This window comes from Mchenga conophoros, linkage group LG7, assembly GCF_057382185.1.
Source record: "Mchenga conophoros isolate Kocher_MC1m ecotype Shallow Benthic linkage group LG7, M_conophoros_male_GT1.1, whole genome shotgun sequence".
Lineage (NCBI taxonomy): Eukaryota > Metazoa > Chordata > Actinopteri > Cichliformes > Cichlidae > Mchenga > Mchenga conophoros.
The window spans coordinates 36,322,370-36,340,149 of NC_140532.1; the positions used below are offsets into that span (position 1 = coordinate 36,322,370).

The 17,780-nt window shown below is 38.0% G+C and overlaps 1 protein-coding gene across 4 annotated transcripts in view; it reads left to right on the forward strand.

The window, feature by feature from the left end:
* Positions 1–258: 258 nt before the first annotated feature.
* lrrtm4l1 (leucine rich repeat transmembrane neuronal 4 like 1) overlaps positions 259–17,780 on the forward strand; it is a 64,325-nt gene continuing 46,803 nt past the window's right edge. For all 4 annotated transcript variants that reach the window (XR_014893013.1, XR_014893012.1, XR_014893014.1 and 1 more), the window contains exon 1: positions 259–796. Coding sequence is in view for 1 of the 4 variants with exons in the window: in XM_085279089.1 (XP_085135215.1) it covers positions 793–796 (4 nt within the window). In the remaining 3 variants the exon portion in view is untranslated. The remainder of the gene's footprint in view (positions 797–17,780) is intronic.

The window sequence follows — 17,780 nt, forward strand, 5'->3', positions numbered from 1 at the left end:
AGCATGTTAAATGGGGGGCGGCTCCTCCGCTGATTTGTGGTGGCGGTGGAAGAAGCAGGCGAACCTGAAGAAAAAAAATAAGAACAAAAGAAAATAAAAATTTCATATATGAACAAAAATATGCCTGCAGCTGTTGAATGCTGCGTCGAACGTGTTCTCCCTCTCTCTCTTTTTCTTTCTCCCACATGCGCGAACACACGTTCCCTCGCGCGGCCGTGCGCGCACACGCAAACCTCGCCAAAGCACTGCACAGGAGCCCCCGACAGTGCCCGTGCTTGCTTGTGCTCCGTGCCTAGCGCCTCTGCTGCTCCGCTGGACGATTGCGCAGAGGACACCTGGCGCACAGCCGTTCATTGCATGCGATCCCAGTGGTAAATGCTCGTTTTAACCTCTTAACTTTTGCAGCGTGACTGTTTTGTTTTTTTGGTTGCAGTTTTGTTTTTTTTTTCTTTTTTTTTCTAAAGATACCTGCTCCGAGACCAAGGGTCTATCAGGGTAAAAGAACCCTGTAGAGCCAGGCGTTTGGCTTCCAACTTAGGGCTTAATGACACGGCTATTCGCGACAGGTCTGGAAAGTTGCTTCGTGTGAGGAAGCATGTGCGCAAACTTTAAAAGCTTTTTTATAATCAAGAGACAGTTTTTTCAGAATGAAGGCAGGTGAGTCACCCGTGGCGTAAGGGGCGAAAAGAGCTCCTCGGCTCTCCAGGTACTGGAAAGACAAGAGAGAAGAAGTCGTGATCTGTGCGGTGGATAGCACTACGGAGGACGGAGGGAACGGACCGATGAGACAATATGGGTAAGTAAGTGGAGAACTGTGTCGTTTTAAAACGATTCCCGCCCTTTGTGAATGTGTAGACGTTTAGGGGGAAAAAAATCCCCAAGTCTTCTGTGGCATATTAATGCGCAGCAAGCTGGCATCTCCTTTATTTAAGAGCAGGAGACTACTTTTGTCCTATTCGCTCAGAATCTGTGTGAGTACTTGAAAAAAAGAGGCTTTCGTTTTCTATTTGGGAATTTGAGGAGAGGGGAGAAAGGAAGGAAGAAACAGACGGGAGAGTTCATGCTTGTGAATATCAAGGCGAGGAGACAGAGAAGACTACTGTCACCTTGTTGGTGTGGAAGTGATGTAGCCCTAATCTGAATCAGTCGACGAGACATTGCAACACGAGCTGAAGCTGAACAGCTCATTAATTGTCCCTGATTTTTATGCTGCAATGGCAAGTTTGTTCACCCAATCTGAACCTGACCTGAAACGGGCAAAAAAAAAATAAAAAAATAAAAATGGTGGTGAGATGTGCCTGTTTTCTTTGGCTTCCACCTCATACCCCCTCTTGTTTCTCCTTTCTAAGCACTGACATGTTTTGACTGCCCCTCTTCTCCTGACAGCTCTGGGTACCTACAATCTCATCCCACACTGCCTATCACCTCCTCCATTTTACTGACTGTGGGTGCTCCAAAGCTAAATTCACTCCTCAGCCTTACAAACCCACACTTCTCTTCAGTGTTTCAGGGGATTCTTCGTGTTCTGCAGTTCCAGCACTTTTTTTTTTTCTTTTTTTTTCTTCTTTTTTTTTTTACATATACTTGGTCCTCAAACAAGTTGTGGGTGTTTGGGATTGTCACTGAATATGTGATGAAATGACGCTGTCACTTTCAAGCAGTCTGGAGCTGCTCAAACAGAAAACCTCATGTTTCATGTCCTTTCCTTTCAGTGCAACTTTTGTTGTTGAATAGCTCAGTGAAAGACTATTATTCATATCCAGGCATGCACGAGCGCGTACACGCACCATTGGACCAGAGCATGTGGTGCACTGAAACCTATATGAGTTGTTTTCTTTTTTCCTAACTCTTCCTAACACTGCAGCCGCTCTTTTTGTTTGACTTGATTTTCTGTTGGATTTATGCGCCTTTTCTTTGTTTTTATTTTTCTATTACTAAATCTAATGAAAAGCTGAAACAGGCCCAAGGAAAGCATGGTGCCTACACATCTGTGCAGAATTGTGGCATTTTCCCAAGTAATGAGGAGCTTAGTGCTGCTAATGAGCACATTTTAATTATGTCATCACAATTACTATAACCCAGAATAAGTGGCTGCATTTGTTAGGATATCCACACTTCTCACTAAAGCGCTCTCTTACATCCCAGTCGCACCCATCACCTTGTTTTCCCTCATTCAGGGGCTGATTAATTAGGGGAAGTTTATGCTGTTGGCAGGGCTGAGGTTTTCTTTGTGAATTCAACAATAAAACTTGGCATTATCTTAATATCATATACAGAAAACTAGCAGCTGAACAGTTTAGCATCAACAGAAGATTGCTCAATTGTCCTCTCATTAATCAATTAATAGCTTGGTCTAACTGTGAATAATTCCCATAACAACTTTCTTCACTGTGCCTGTTTTGCCAGACTGACTCAGCTTCAATGCATTCAATTTGCATTGATTAAAAAAAAAAAATAGAAATGCAATAAAATGTCACATCTCACATTTTTCTTTTTGACCATTTCATGTTCAAAACTGGTAACAAACAATCAAGTAATATTTTTACAGTGCGTAATTTATCAGTGTGCAATTTCACTGACAGCTAAACAGCGATGGATGTGAACTCCCCGCTCCATGGCCCAAGCAGTGAAACTTGTATTCATCCCACAACAATAAATGACACAAGGAAGCTACATTTTCAGCTCCAAGAGTGATGCAAGAGTTTCTGTGACACGGCATCTCTGTGTTCACCAGTCTGTCCGTACACACTCATCTACTGTAGCAGAACTGAGCAGACAAGAGCAACAGAGCCGTTAGACTGAAATAACGTCCCTTATATTCAATAATCCGTCAGTTTCCTCAAGCAGACTGAGACGCTAATTAGTCCACGGAGCACTCTTGAAAAGCCTCAACTGAATGTCTTTGAAAACAAAGAAAAAAGAAAAGAAAAAAGAAGAAGTCACCTGTGTGCACAGCTTTTTTTTTTTTTTTTTAAATTTCACATTTTAAGGCTTATAATAGTGCAGATAATTAGGAGATCTACTGTTGTTTATAGGTTGCTCTTGGCAGTAAACCATCCACTTTTCTGCAGCTCCTGCAGTCTACTTTTTTCCTCAGCTTCTTACATTCATGTTGCCAGTAATACTGCCAAGTTTTAATCAGATCAAATATAGTAAATAAGTTTATGTAAAAGACAAGGTCTCTCTGCCCTATGGATTAAAACTATAACAGAACTTGTTGCAGTTTCCTTTAGACTTTGCACGACTTTATGACTTTTACAAAACCCTGTCTCTACTTTATAGAAAACATCGAGACAAAAAAGTCTGACTTTGAACAATCTAAACAGTTGTAGCTCTAGCTACTTTAAAACCTGCTGAAGCCACCACTAAGAATTATTCTCTTTGTGAGGAATCTTTCCTTATTCTGAGAATGACTGAAAGTCCCCATTAGTCATTTTTTTTGCTGAGGTTTAGTAATATGTTCTGTACTGCTTCCCACTCGTGCCATCAAACTGTCATAATATAGCAGATTCTTTCAGTGTACCTCCAGGTCATTGATTTGAAGGGTTTTTGTCCCTGTTGTTGTGCAGACTGTTGGGCTATTTTGAAAAGCAATGCCTTTTCCAATTTTTTTTCCTTTTCTTGAAATCCTGCAATGACTTCAGCTGTGAATGGCTTTCCCAAACAATGTGTCCTGCACATTGAACTGATACGGTGAAATATGGGCAGACACACAAAACTGAGAACAAAGTCTGGCAGTAAGAAGTGGGAGCTGAGCTTGGAGAAGAAAAAGATTCTGCAGCTAGAGGCATATGATAACGTTTTATGCCACTGAGGTGCATCACGGCCTGAATTTGGTTGTCATGGTTTTACATTTGATTATGCAGGCTTCTTAATATTTTGGCTTGATTTGCTTTCTTTGCAAGTCCACCAGCCTGAGCAACAGAAAAGATAATTAATTATTCTGGTCTGCTACGATTCTGCAACTAAAATCACTTGGTAAATAGGAAAGAGATTTGGGTTTTGGTTAAAAGAAACCGCCAATGACATCATCGAACACCTCTTACTCAGTTACCACAGTCATTATTCATGTGGCCACAAGAGGTCACTTGTCAGAAAACTTTAAACATAGTGAGTTGAGAAATAAAAACAACATTTCTGTCAAGCTTAAAGGTTCTTTATGCTTGATAGTTAGATGTGATGATATAAGGTTAAATTTTCGCTTAAATACTTATTTTCTGTCAGAAGTTGAATATGATAAATGTACTGTCAAGCAGTACAGTGAACTCAGTGTGATCTTCGAGGCTAACGATGCAAGCAGCAGGAAATCAAGGCTAGTCAGACCAGGAAATGTTTTTCAAATTCTCTAATTTTCCAGCTTTTGTGAGCCAGTTGAAATGACAGGAGTGGTACTTGTTATGGTCTTCTGTTGCTGTGTAGCCCATCTGCTTCAGCGTCCAACATGTTGTGAATTCGGAAATGCTCTTCTGCACATCTTGGTTGTAATGAGTGGTTATTTCAGTTACTGTTGCCTTCCCATCGGCTCAGAGCAGTCTGGCCATTTTCCTCTGACCTCTGGCATCAACAAGGCATTTTCACCCAGAGAACTGCCTCTCACTGGATATTTTCTCTTTTTCTGATCATTCTCTGTAAACTGTTGATATGGTTGTGTGGAAAAATCCCAGCAGACCTGCAGTTTCTCAAATACTCAGACCAGCCCATCTGGCACTAACAACCATGCCACTTTCAAGGTCACTTAAATCAAATTCATTCCTCATTGTGGTGCTGAGTGTGAACTTCAGCAGGTCATCTCAACCATGTCTAGATGCCTAAATAGAGTTGCTGCCATGTGATTCTCTGATTAGTTATGCACCTTACAAACAGTTGAACAGGTGTACCTAGTGTCGTGGCTGCTGAGCATCCATGTGTTTGTCATCAATTTTAATTATTGAAGACTGTGTTCTATACTTCCTATTGTATTGAAGTATAATATATATCTTGATACTATAAGTAATGGTTTCTAGTTAATATGTTAGACAAATCATAACAATATTGTTATTGAAAATGTCTTGACTGTGTTCATTTTTTTTCTCTCCCCACAATCCAATTTTCCATCACATTATCCGGTGGCAGTGCCTGCAATCTTCAACTTCATTCAACTTTTTATGGTTATATTTAGACACTCAAAGAGAGTCGTTAAGGTTACGGTGACTTGACAGAGGTGTTTGCTTCAGCTGACTAAAAGCACAGTTTTTCTCTAAGCTTAACCAAAGAAATTTCGTTGCCCAAATCCTAAACAAAAATCTGGATGAAACCTGTGTCGCTGACTAATGGCGTATCTTCTTAAACTGGCCGCAACTATTATGCATTAGGCAGACGATGAATTCAGTTGTAAAATGCAACTCATGACTATGTTGCACTCCCTGCATGGAAGTACATGACATCACTTTATTCCAGTAATGTCCCCCACACTCCAGACCTGTGCACATGATGACAATTTGTTATGTGAAAGAACCTGCAGTGGTTCTAACTTTGGCAGAGAAAGTGTTAATTTATGTAGTAGCCCATCGCTCATATGACCTGTAAGAGGCTGACTTAGAAATTAGATTTCCAGGGGCTTTAAAATATTGAAAAGTAATGACCAACACTGTCATTTATTCTGACTACCACAGCATCCCTGTGTATGCTCATCTTCATGTGTGTGAAGACACATGAAGAGAAGAAGAAACTGTTCAGATAATATTTATGCCAGTTTTGTGCCTTGGATATGTTTTATTCAGAGCAATTTGTGCATTGGGTGCTTTATTCTGATGAATTTCTGCCAGGAGTCTTGATTTTTCAGGTTAGCAAAAGCATTTTGGAAAAAGAAAATGCACCTTGTCTTCAACTATCTATGCTACCCCACTTTTTTTTTTTTCCTTTGGTTAAAAAGAAAATGTAAGAAGCAGTTAAAATAATGAAGGCAGAATCCACGATCCAGAGTTCAGATATCTAATGCAATATAGCTTTCTCAAAGTAAAATGAGCTGGTTACAGCATGAGCAACAGAAATCATTAAACTGATTATAATGCACATTGGGACTGACTAATCACTGGCACAAAGTGTTGAATTCTGATTAAACATAAATGTGTCTTGCCACAATTTTGGATGAAAGTAGCCTGCAATGCTTTCGACCTTTGCTGATTACCAGCATGCCACCACTCACACGCGCACGCATTTGGACACACACTTATGCATTAACATCATCTCTGTTGTTAATTCCTCAACATTTACAGCAGACGCGCTTTGCAGTGGCTAGCTTAAACGGTTCAGTTTGTGCTGATCTTTTGACATCAGCACTTATATTGATCTGCAGAGCTCTCTGGCTCTCTGCACCGATTTATAAACCAATAAGCTGTGCATGTGTGTGTGAGTGTGTAGGCCCATAGGAAAGGCAGGAGCAGTAAAGTTCTTGATATGTACGATGTTATGGGGCTGTGAAGAGTTTCAGCTGTCACTGACAGCCTGAGATGGAAAGCGCTGTGGGTGTAAAGATGGAAGACTTTGTGATATGGCTGATTTATTGGGTGGAACAGTTTGAGAAGCAGCCTGTCTGCCTCATGCAGTTTGATGCTGCCTGGACTTTAAAGAAAAATCTTTGTGTCTAAATGCTGATTCTTAAAAATTATATAGGTAGGTAAATAAAAGGCAGATCCACCCCAACCAGAACAGTAAATTCCATCATAATAATGGGACAGTTCATCCCAAAATCAAATTTATGTAAAAAAATTTCTGGCCCGTAAATCTCTTTATCCATCAAGATTGTTTTGGTGTGAGTTGCCCTATTTTGGATGTATCCACTGTATGAAGATGTCTTCTTTCTTTTAAACATAAACAAACTAAATGGCACTGACCTTGTGATGTGCAGTGTGCCAAAAAATACATTAAAAAAAACTCAGCAGCAATATCTCATTGCAGAAGTCATGACCTAGTTACTCCAAGCAATCTTACATAGTGACTTTTTCTGTCTTTCTGACAAACAGTATCTGCCAACCAATAGAAATATTCAGCCATTTAATATTACAATATGACAAGGTGGAGATCATCAAGTGGTTACATTGTGTCTCATAAACTGGCTGATTTTTGGATTTCTATGTAATGATTACTTGAAGGGAAGTTTTGTGTTTATTTTTTTGGAAGACCAAATTCAGTTAGTTCCTGTATAGTTAAAAGAAGACAGACAGTTGTACAGCTAGTATTTCCAAACTGGACTAATTGCACCAACGCAATGTAGATGGATAAGTAGCACCAAAGGCCAAAGGAAATAATATGAAATATTTTTTTTGGAGTGAAACGTGCTTATTACTTTATATTGTGCATTGTTATTTGTGAAGAAATTGCACTTAAAATTTTGTGTATCTTTTCAACCAAGGAATTAAACGTCTTCCACTAGACTAGAAAAGATAAAGAGTACAATAGCTAGATAAAATAGCAGATATCAAGGTATAATAAAAACTGTCCGCTGTTAGATAACTTTAATTACACTCCTGCAGCTTCCTGTCTTTCATGGATCTTCGTAAGACACGTCATGTCAGATCAAAACATTGCAACCACCAGATAATTAAAGTTTTAATGGGGACGTTAAACAGTACTCTGACATCTCTTAAGTACCACAGATTTCCATCTATTATTCTCAGTTTTCAATATGTCATTTTTGTGATAGTCTGTGATATTCAGAAACACATAGGCTACTCACACATGCATAAACAGATGTGTATTTATGGATATTCATGTGGCTCAAAGTCACACCAATATCAGGCCAACAGTATGGCTGAGAGAAAACTGTAGGCACCAGACCAGAATGGGCTGGCTGAAGCTCACTTTAAAAAGTCACATGGCTAAGAGCACTTCCATCCAACTCTTCTCATTAAGGCTGGCTTTTTCGAAAGCGGGCAGCTTTCATGGGCATGAAAACCTGGTGGTATAAAAATGTTGACATTCAAAATTACCAATTAGCCCTTTTAAAGGTCTTCCTCTTTGCAAATTAAGAATGTGGTGTGTACAAATACTCTACATTAGGTTGTGACTTGTGTGAGACATCACTTTAGTCGTCATGTTTTTATTTGCTGGGCTCCTTCGTTTAAATGACATCGGTTAGAGCGCCAGTCTAAACTGTAGTAATGATTATTTAATTGGTCGACACCTCCAAAAAAGAACAACAAGTGAAAGAATTAATTCATTTCCTTTTTGAAACATGATTGCCAAATTACCTGATGTGGTCTGGCAAATTATTTTCAAGAAAATTGAAAATGTTTTGTTTTGGTTTTTCTGATGGAAAATAAAATAATTTAAGATTACCTTAACCCTTTAGTTTTAGCTCATGGAAACATAAACAAGATTCATTTATTTTTAAAGAAGTAAGTTCATGGGTAGGTCATGGCCACTTGCTTTAAACCATTTAACTAATTAACATTTTGTGATCATCTAATTTTTGTTCCGTTTTTAAAATGTAATGCAAATCCTCACATTGCTAGGCAACACGTACCTTTAGACATGATGTTTCACACACTCTGGCTCATAGATTTAAAGCTCTATCAAATTTGAAAAACCTGAAGTTAATTTTCAGTAATTGTTTGCACATACTCAAATTAAAACAATACAGATCACACCCAGTCTTTCTCCATTCCAGCTGCGATACTGTGGTATTCTTTCTGACACACACAGACATTATTTCCCCTCTCCTCCCCTGCTTCTATCTGTCAGACAGACATCCAGAGATGTTAACTTTCTGTCGTACCACCACTTTCCCTGCCATACTTTACTGGCAACTTTATCCAAATGTCTTTATTTTCCGTGGGGTTTCAGTTACATTTACATTCTGCTTTCCCCTGCAGCAGTCCCTTAGACCCACAGGCTCGTTCTTCACTGTAGCTAGCTAAAGAAAAGTCCTTTTCCTGACATTCTTTGACTAAGCCATGAATTTGCTGTCTTTAACTGCAGGTTAATATTAGCTCTTTCATTTAGGTCTACAAACTGATTCCTGCATCAGTGATCTCTGGTTTTACTGTCTGCCCGTCACAACCAAGAATTCTCAGTGGAAGCAGCATATCCATCGTTAGTCTTTACTTTCAGCACCTCTGCACAGGATTTATAAATAGGTATTGATGTTTGTTACAGTTAGTTGTGGATAAATAATAAATGCATAAACAAGGAATTATGTTACTCATCCTATTGATCTGGAATATTATATGCTTAAGGGGCATTCACACAGGAGGCGTGTTGGCCTTTGGTTGCCTGAAATGTCACTACAGGCTCCAGTTGCTTAGGTAACCCTGATATATGTTGATTAACTTTAATTGCTCACCCCAAAATTGAGAAAAGTTTCACTTGGGACCTGCCTTCTTGATGCTGACAGCAGTTATTTTGACTGCCGTGTGTTCTGTGTTCTTTGGTTGCCAACAAGTGACTTCAGTTTCTTTAGATTTAGAAAATCCTGATTACAAAATTAGGTCTTAAAGAGTTAATCTATAGGCGTGCCTATTGGCAAATTACAGATTTTGTATTGTCATATTTAAAGAGGCATAAACACACACAAAACCATGCAGCAACAGGTTTCTTTTTTAAAATTTCATGACAAGAACTGCTAAGCTTTCCTGAATGCACGTACCTTTTATAAATTAACAATGCGTAGAGTAGTATAAGCAACAGATTATCAACCAAAATTATTCAGTCATGCTCCCAAAACGGTTGAATTCTCTGCAATTTCCTTGACAAATAGCCAACCAACCCACCAACTGAACATCATATCAGCCACTTTTTTCCCTGTTTGAAGCAACTGATGCAAGAGTTCTTTAAGTGCACTGAAGAGCACTTTGATCTGTTCCCTGTCCAATTCTACATTTGTGAAGGGCGGTGCAAATGTACCTTACTTTTGTTTTGGGTTAACGTGCATAACTTTAAAATCCTGAATGCATACTGCTTTTGTTAAGTTACCAAGATGTTTAATTTATCTTTCCTTTTTTATACGCACTTGTTCACATGGCCACTAGAAGTAAGTTCACTTTTAAGATGTGACTATATTTCATAATAACAGATTTCATTGTTATGTTATATGAAATTCCGGTTCAGCAGAAAAGTAGAAATGGAGAAGATCTCAAGGCAAAGAAGCCTTTCAGATGACACTTTGCATCTGCTGGGCAGAATGTCAAAGCATACCCTCAAACAACTGTACAGAGTGGATGCACAAATGGGGTCTACGTGGAACACTCATCAGTCTTCACCCTTATTTATCAAGTTAATGACATAAAAGTTAATTAACATTTGGCTAATTCTTTGCTGCAGTGGTTGCACTTCTTTTCTGTTTGCACACAACTCTATGCCTCTTTTCCTAGTGAAGGTTCCAGCAAGAGCAGCTCTGTCTGTCTTCATTTCCCCATTTAACTGCTATGCTTGAGTAGGTCGTGGACTCAATAGACCTCAGTTACTACGTCTCCCACAAATCCAGACAGAATAACTGAGCTCACAGAATTGACTGCTCATTTCATTTAAAAATTTAATGGATGCTGCCCCATTTAAGCTGTATTTTTCTATTACTGCTATTAAGCTCCACTTTTACATATATTTTGCTCACCATATGCAGTGTATTGTGTATGTAGGACTGGCTGCTTGTCTGTATGCACGTATGTGCAGCTCCAGTAGTAGTAAAATAAGCTTTTATCATAAATCAGCTGTTTTATACTGCTTCATGCTTTCGCTGCGAGTTGAAATTACAGCTGACTCCAATTTTCAAATTAATGGCCGTAAAATAATGGGTTTTAAGTGTGTAAAAGGTACTTCATTTCAATATTGTAATGCCACTGTGTCCAATTAATCACAATTGCATGATAGGCCCCGTGACTGGTAATATGTCACGTTCTTCTGTCCTCTGGAAGTATTTTTAATTCTATGTGCCTTAAATCTGAGTGAACACACTCAATAGTGTAATATATCACACATGCTGTAGTACCATACAGTTTTGCTTGCTTAAGCTCAATCACACATCATACAATTTAAAATTCTTAGATGCTGTGTCAGAACAGAAGTGTCAGGTTAAAAAAGGATGCACAGGAAGTAGGACTGGGAGAAATCGTGTTACCTGAAGCTTTAGGTTATGCAAAAATACAGATTAGAATGTATTATACTCTTTTATTTCTAGACTAAAGCCTCATATTGGGATCAGTATTTCTCACAGTCACATCCGATCTTAATTTAGTTTAGTATGTTGGCATATTTATAGAGAAGAAAGAAAGAGAAAGTGACAATTAAGCCTATAGTGTAGACGGTCTTCTATTTTCCAATTTAAAACAGGCACAGCTGCAGCGAATGTTTAAATATAAAACGCTAACTATACTTTTCTGCCAGTCAATAACCTTTAAAAGCCACCTCATACACCCCTCCTTTTAATGTGTATTATCTTTTATATGGTAGAACATTTAATAAGAAATATTTAGTTTTTTTTTTTCTTCTTTTTTTTCTCCACACTTTCATTTCTTTGAAGTGCCCCAGCATGTGGCCTGTTGCAGCATGTAGTACTATTGGCCAACCCACTTGGGCACTCTGGGTAATAGCCTTTGCATCAGTGCCTGAGCACTGTGCATTCAAATGAAATATCAACTTGTCTCACCGCCAAGGAAGATGACAGCTGACTCTGCTGGGCCTGCCAGAGACCACTCTGTCCTGGGGGGAGGGGCAGTGTCACTTTTATGGGATTTCGGGAAGGTTGCCACTGGAACCTGGCCTTGGGTGAGGTAATTGGAGAAAATATATATTTTAGGATATTGTGGAATAACTTTAGCTTTTTTTGCATTTGAACCCATTTCAGCTGACATTTAGTGTGCACATTTAAGTGTAACTTCAGCAAATTACCTCTGTTCAGGACGTTGTTGAGCTCCAGGGATACCGGAGCACAGAACTTGTTTCTTAATTAATATTTATGGTCTTCAATTGCATTTTCATCAGCTGCAAATTGTGTTGAAACATTGGTCGCTGCACAAAATAAAAGAAAGTCTGCTCTACTTGTCTCCTACATACTTGACTAAGAGTACAATTCCATCTTATAAGAAATCTGTTTTTAAAACCTTTTATTGCTATTGCAAGAAATCTTTAAATGAAATGCTAAACTAATAAAGGTGGTGTTAAATTTGGTATGGGTTTAGTCTTTTAGAAATTTTTGACACTGTCCCATCTGGGTTTTTTTTGTTTTTTTTGTTTTTTTTGGCCATCTGAGGCAACAAAAATTATATTTGCATCTAGTTTGGTTGCTGAAACGTTTTCTGTTATGTACATGTTGAGAGTCATTGTGTACATTGAGTGCATAGGAAATATAATCTAGATTATCCTTACTGAATCAGTAAACTAGGTTACTTAATGCATTCACTAAAATATATAATATATTTTGTGGTAGAAGACTACTACTATTTTACTACTACTCCAGCTCGACCAATCATCGGCTTTATATGGATTTAAATTTAGATGTACCCACAGGTCATTGGAAATAAAACCGTTCATCTGTTTATCTTTCTCTGACCTTTGAATTTACTCTTTATGTGTTGACAAAATGTACAATGAGATTTACCGTGGTTCTCATTTTCAAGGTCACTTTTGATTTTTCTTTAAGACTTGTGGTAGTCATTAATGTAGGATTCTTTTTAAAACAAATAGTAAGAGAAAATTAACTTCAAATAAAAGCTAAAGGGTGAAATACATTTTACAAGGCTGTTACATAGGTTATAAGAAGACATTTGCACAAAGTTTAATACAAATCGTTTCTGGCTTATAGGGATTTGTACAGAATCTGATCTGATATTGTCTGTAGATTAGATTAGATTAGATGGAACTTTATTAATCCCTCGGGTGGGTTCCTCTGGGAAATTCGATTTCCAAAAAAGCACAGCACCGACAGAAGTTACAGAGTTACAGAATAATTAAAATAAATATATATATATATATATATATATATATATATATATATATATATATATATATATATATATATATATATATATATAATAAAAATAAAAATAAATAATACACACACACTGTAGTGATGTCACTTGTTGCCTGGAGACTTCCGTTCAAACAAACTCCTACTGCTCTTTGTACTTAATGTAAAATAGGTGGCAGTGACAAACTGGAGCTTAATGCAATGTTGGTGCTGCTGCACTATGCTGGTTTTGTTGAAATCTCCAAGATGTTAAATCTACAAGATATGAAATCTTTAAAACCCTCCGGCTCTGATTGGTCACGCTCTACTGAGAAGAAGGAGCCTTGCTGCTGGAAAGTTGTAGCTTACCACAAATCCCATATCAAATCTGATCTGCAGGGGAATGGATTTAATATCAACCTGTGGCAGCTCTATTTTATTTAAGCTGTATTTAGATAAAGGTTGTAACTTAATGATTTTCTATATATGATTTTTAATATTTTGGTTGTGTGGGTTTTTTTTTGTTTTGTTTTTTTTGTTTTTTTAACTTTAATAATGACACAAACACAGCTATATTGAAAGACACATTTTATATTATTAAATAATTTATTTGTAATAGTTATCATAGATATATTTACTTATGCCCTGGTGTACATCTAATACGTGAAATCAATGGAAGCCTATGACTGCCTGCATGTAGCACCCCATTTAATTTCTGATTAATGAAACTGTACTGAGAGTAAACATTTCTCTTCATTGTATTCTATAAAGCCTCTCATGGGAACCTAGCGCACATATGTCCAAGGGGCTTTTATTACTATTCTCTCTATGCAGAAATCCATGCTGAACCATTGTGTGCTAATTAAAGACACTGTCATGCGTAGGCGTCTATGAGCCCAGTGGCACATTATTGTGGCTGCATAGCTTTGAGTTTTCTGCCATCTAATAACCTCCTCTTGTTTTTTCATATTTTGCTATTCTTTTTTTTAGGAGTACATGCACATGAAATCCCAGATGTAGTTTTAGTGATATGACATTGTGAGGTTGCCCTGGGGTTTTACAACACAGCCAATGTTCCAATGGGATTATCATTTAGGGAAAACGGATGGCTGCGTGTAGTGCAGCAAATGCTTGGAGAGTTCACAAAGTAGTTACAGGAGGTGATGGAAGTGCCACTGCATCTTTTGCTTCAAGGATTAGAGTGATTTATTTATAAAACCATTATTTTTTTTGTTGAGTTTATCTTGACTTATTTTCATGCACTCATTTGCTTCCGTTTATTTCCCCCAATAACCTGCTGTACAATTCACAAAATAGCTTTATTCTTGAAATTTATTTACTTATGTTTTGCTATTTTATGATATAATTAAATGTAGAGTGCTGAACTGAATTTGTATGCCTGTCTGGATCATAGCAGGATATGTAAGAAATCTGAAAAGTATTATTTTGAATGATTTTCCTTTTAACAGTCACATAACTCATTAAACACAGGGGAAGGCTGGATGAGATGCTGAAACCAGATAAGTTACTTCAAAGAAAATCTGTACCTCTTATCTCTCAAGATGCAGATTAATGATTTCTTGACATTTTGTGTTATTCTGATAACACACACTTTCTCAAAGTTGGTGTGTGCACTCCCAGTGGCCACAAGGTAATTGTTGTTGGAACACATTAAGACAGTGAAATCGTGTCCTCTAAAGCATAGACTGATGCATAGACTAATTCATGTTCACAGGAGCTGTCGACCAGGTTACCCAATGTAGTTTCCATCCATCTTTCTTTATTGAATGTAATGGAATAATGTAAAATAATAATAATAATAATGTATTCTGATTCTTCTATTATAATTTCTCCAAGGAAGGCATGGCAAAAACTGCTAAAACACTGCAAATTTAAAACCGCACTGATTCAGGAAGCGTACAGGAGTAAATCAAATCACTGGTTAAATGTAATTTCCGTAAAGATCAAAAGTTACCTGCCAGTGTTGAAGTATAGCATAGCTGCATTTTGCAGTTTGTGGTGGCAGCTCATGTATGACATTGGATGTTTGTTGCCCATTTTAGCATGAAATTGTCACTGTGCTGTATGACAACCCCTAAGTTGTGGATTAATGATGCATACTAATATTTTCTGCATACCATTTTCTGCACAGGGGAAGAATTGCCTTTTATTTTCTTACTTTGCAGCTTACAGCAGCAGGTTAGTATAGAGAAAGTGCAAGAGTTGAACTGTACAAAAATTGGATTTTCTGAAGCTAGTAATAAACAATTATTTATTCAACCTCTTTTTAGTTTCATTAATGTAACACAAAATCATTCAGGACAGTTTATACAGTACGAAAGAGAGCTTGTAGTGTTGTAGAGGAAAATCCTGTGATCTTTCCATGAGTAAGCAATTGATAATTGTGAGGAGTAAAAAGACCCACTTAACCCTTTAGAGCCGATCGGAGCGGGAACGCTCTGTTATGCGTAACTATTTTTAAATCCCAGTAGCACTGCAACCACGTAAGCTAGCGCAAAAATTTTTTTTGCATATGAAACCGGAGGAGTTGTACTTACATCTTATGCCATCAGCTTGTCCTAGGTCACGGTTTTCTTCCACATATAGCTTTGCAAAAACTGCATAAAAAGCGCTTGCAGGAACAAAAACATAATATTCCAGAAACACGCTTTACCGATCCGATCAGCTGTCCATAACACTTCCTACGTTGGAATAGACGTCAGCGCGAACTTTTGCATTTCCGCCATTACCTGCCCGAAACCGGAAGTGACGTCATTTTCGCGGAAATGTAGTCTTTTTTGCGATCAGGGCCTCAGGGCCTATACTGCTCTTTTTAAAAGTTATCTTTGACTTTATGACTTTCTGTGTCGTTTCTGGGATGCTTAGGACTCATATTGCACTGCTGGAAATAGTTTATTTTGATGCATATGCTGCTTTTTTGCAAATTTGCAGTATAATATTTATTTTCGTTTTTCCTGCAGTGTATAAAAATTGGTGTATTTCAAAAATAAAACTATGAAGACACTCAAAATAAATTTCCTGTGGTGGGAAACTATTTTGTGCAACTTTTTTGTATTTACAGTTTTGAGGGATAAGCCTCTTAAATTTCTCTAACTACAAATATATGTTAAAAAATCAAAAACGATTTTCAATTTTTTTGTAGTTTATTGCACTTTTTTGCAATTTATGTAATTACTATGCACTTAATGAATACATATTATTAAAATCTGGGCTATAATGGTTGTATTGATGTATAGCAACTTGAAATGCTCCCAAAAATGGCTCCACAGCATATAAAAATATAATATAAGCTCTGGCGGACTTGGTTCTATGGTAGGTCTTAAAGGGTTAACAAGAAGAAACATTGGGCAGCACCAAACTCAGGGAGGACAGCTTTTGACTCAACTGGGTGGGGTGAGAGGAGAGCAAAGAGGGGAAAAAAAAAGGTTGATCATTAAGAGATAGCAGACACTGAGCAGGCTGTTGGGGCCAGTAACTACAGACAAGACATGTACAGCTCTGGAACCAGAGATACGGGCAGAAAGGTACAAGAAGAAAGAGGACAGAGAGGAAAGGGCACAAACTGCAGGAGAGAGAATATCACAAAGTTAATTAAATGTAAAAGTGAAGTCTAAAGTGTGGAGAGTAGAGGATAATTACTTAGAACATTATGGGAGGTCCCCATAGCAGCCTGAGCTTATAACGATATTATGATATTACTAAAGGATGACACAGGGATAACAAAAGTCCACCTTAGACATGCCAAACAATACTTTTTCACCATTACTGTGATACAGAATGTGCTCAATTTTGACAGCACTGGATAGTTGAAAGCTGGAAGTTCTAGAGACTTCGGTTATGTGTGGATACGGATATGCAGTCAGGCCCCTTAGTATTTGGACAGTAAGGCGTTTTTGTTTGGGTTTTTTTTTTCTACTTTTGTAAATCACACAGGGTTTTAAAATCAGTCAAGATTTTATTGAACTGCAGACCTTCAGGTTTAATTCAAAGAATTTACCAAAAGGAATGCATTGTTGTTGTTGTTGTTGTTGTTATGATATCTGTTTATCTTTAATGATGTTGGTCCATCTGTCAGTCCTCAACGTTCTGGAAAGAAATAATCTCAAAGGATTGTTCGTTGAACATAAGTTATCTTATAACTCAGACTCAGAATGTGTTAGGACAGTGATACATCTTTAAACATACAGCCGAATCTGAAATCAAGGTCTGCCTGTCAGCATTGATATGAAGGTGTGTTTACATAATTTGAGTGGTGTGAACTTGTTTTGGTTGTCTTGCTGAATGTCCAAAAAATGTGCCAAGATCTAAGATCAGCTTTAATACTTGGACAATCGCTGCATTTGCATGGCAGATGAGGCTGCCACTGAAGCAACAGGCAGAAGTTGTGCTAAGGCCATGTTGATAGGCTGCACAAGGTCTTAAGGTCCTATATTGGTCAGAGGGCCCGGTGGCGCCAGTGTCTGGCAGCCTCGCCTCTGTCAGTGCGCCCCAGGGTGGCTGTGGCTACAATGTAGCTTGCCATCACCAGTGTGTGAATGTGTGTGTGAATGGGTGGATGACTGGATATGTAAAGCGCTTTGGGGTCCTTAGGGACTAGTAAAAGCGCTATATAAATACAGGCCATTTACCATTTATATAAAAGACCTGAGATACTATAGTCTAATGCAGGGGTGGGCAACTCCAGGCCTTGAGCGCCAGTGTCCTGCAGGTTTTAGATATCACCCTGGGTCAACACACCTGAATTAAATGATTAGTTCATTACCAGGGCTTTGGAGAACTTCAAGACATTTTCAGGAGGTAGCCATTTGAATCAGCTGTGTTGGATCAAGGACACATCTAA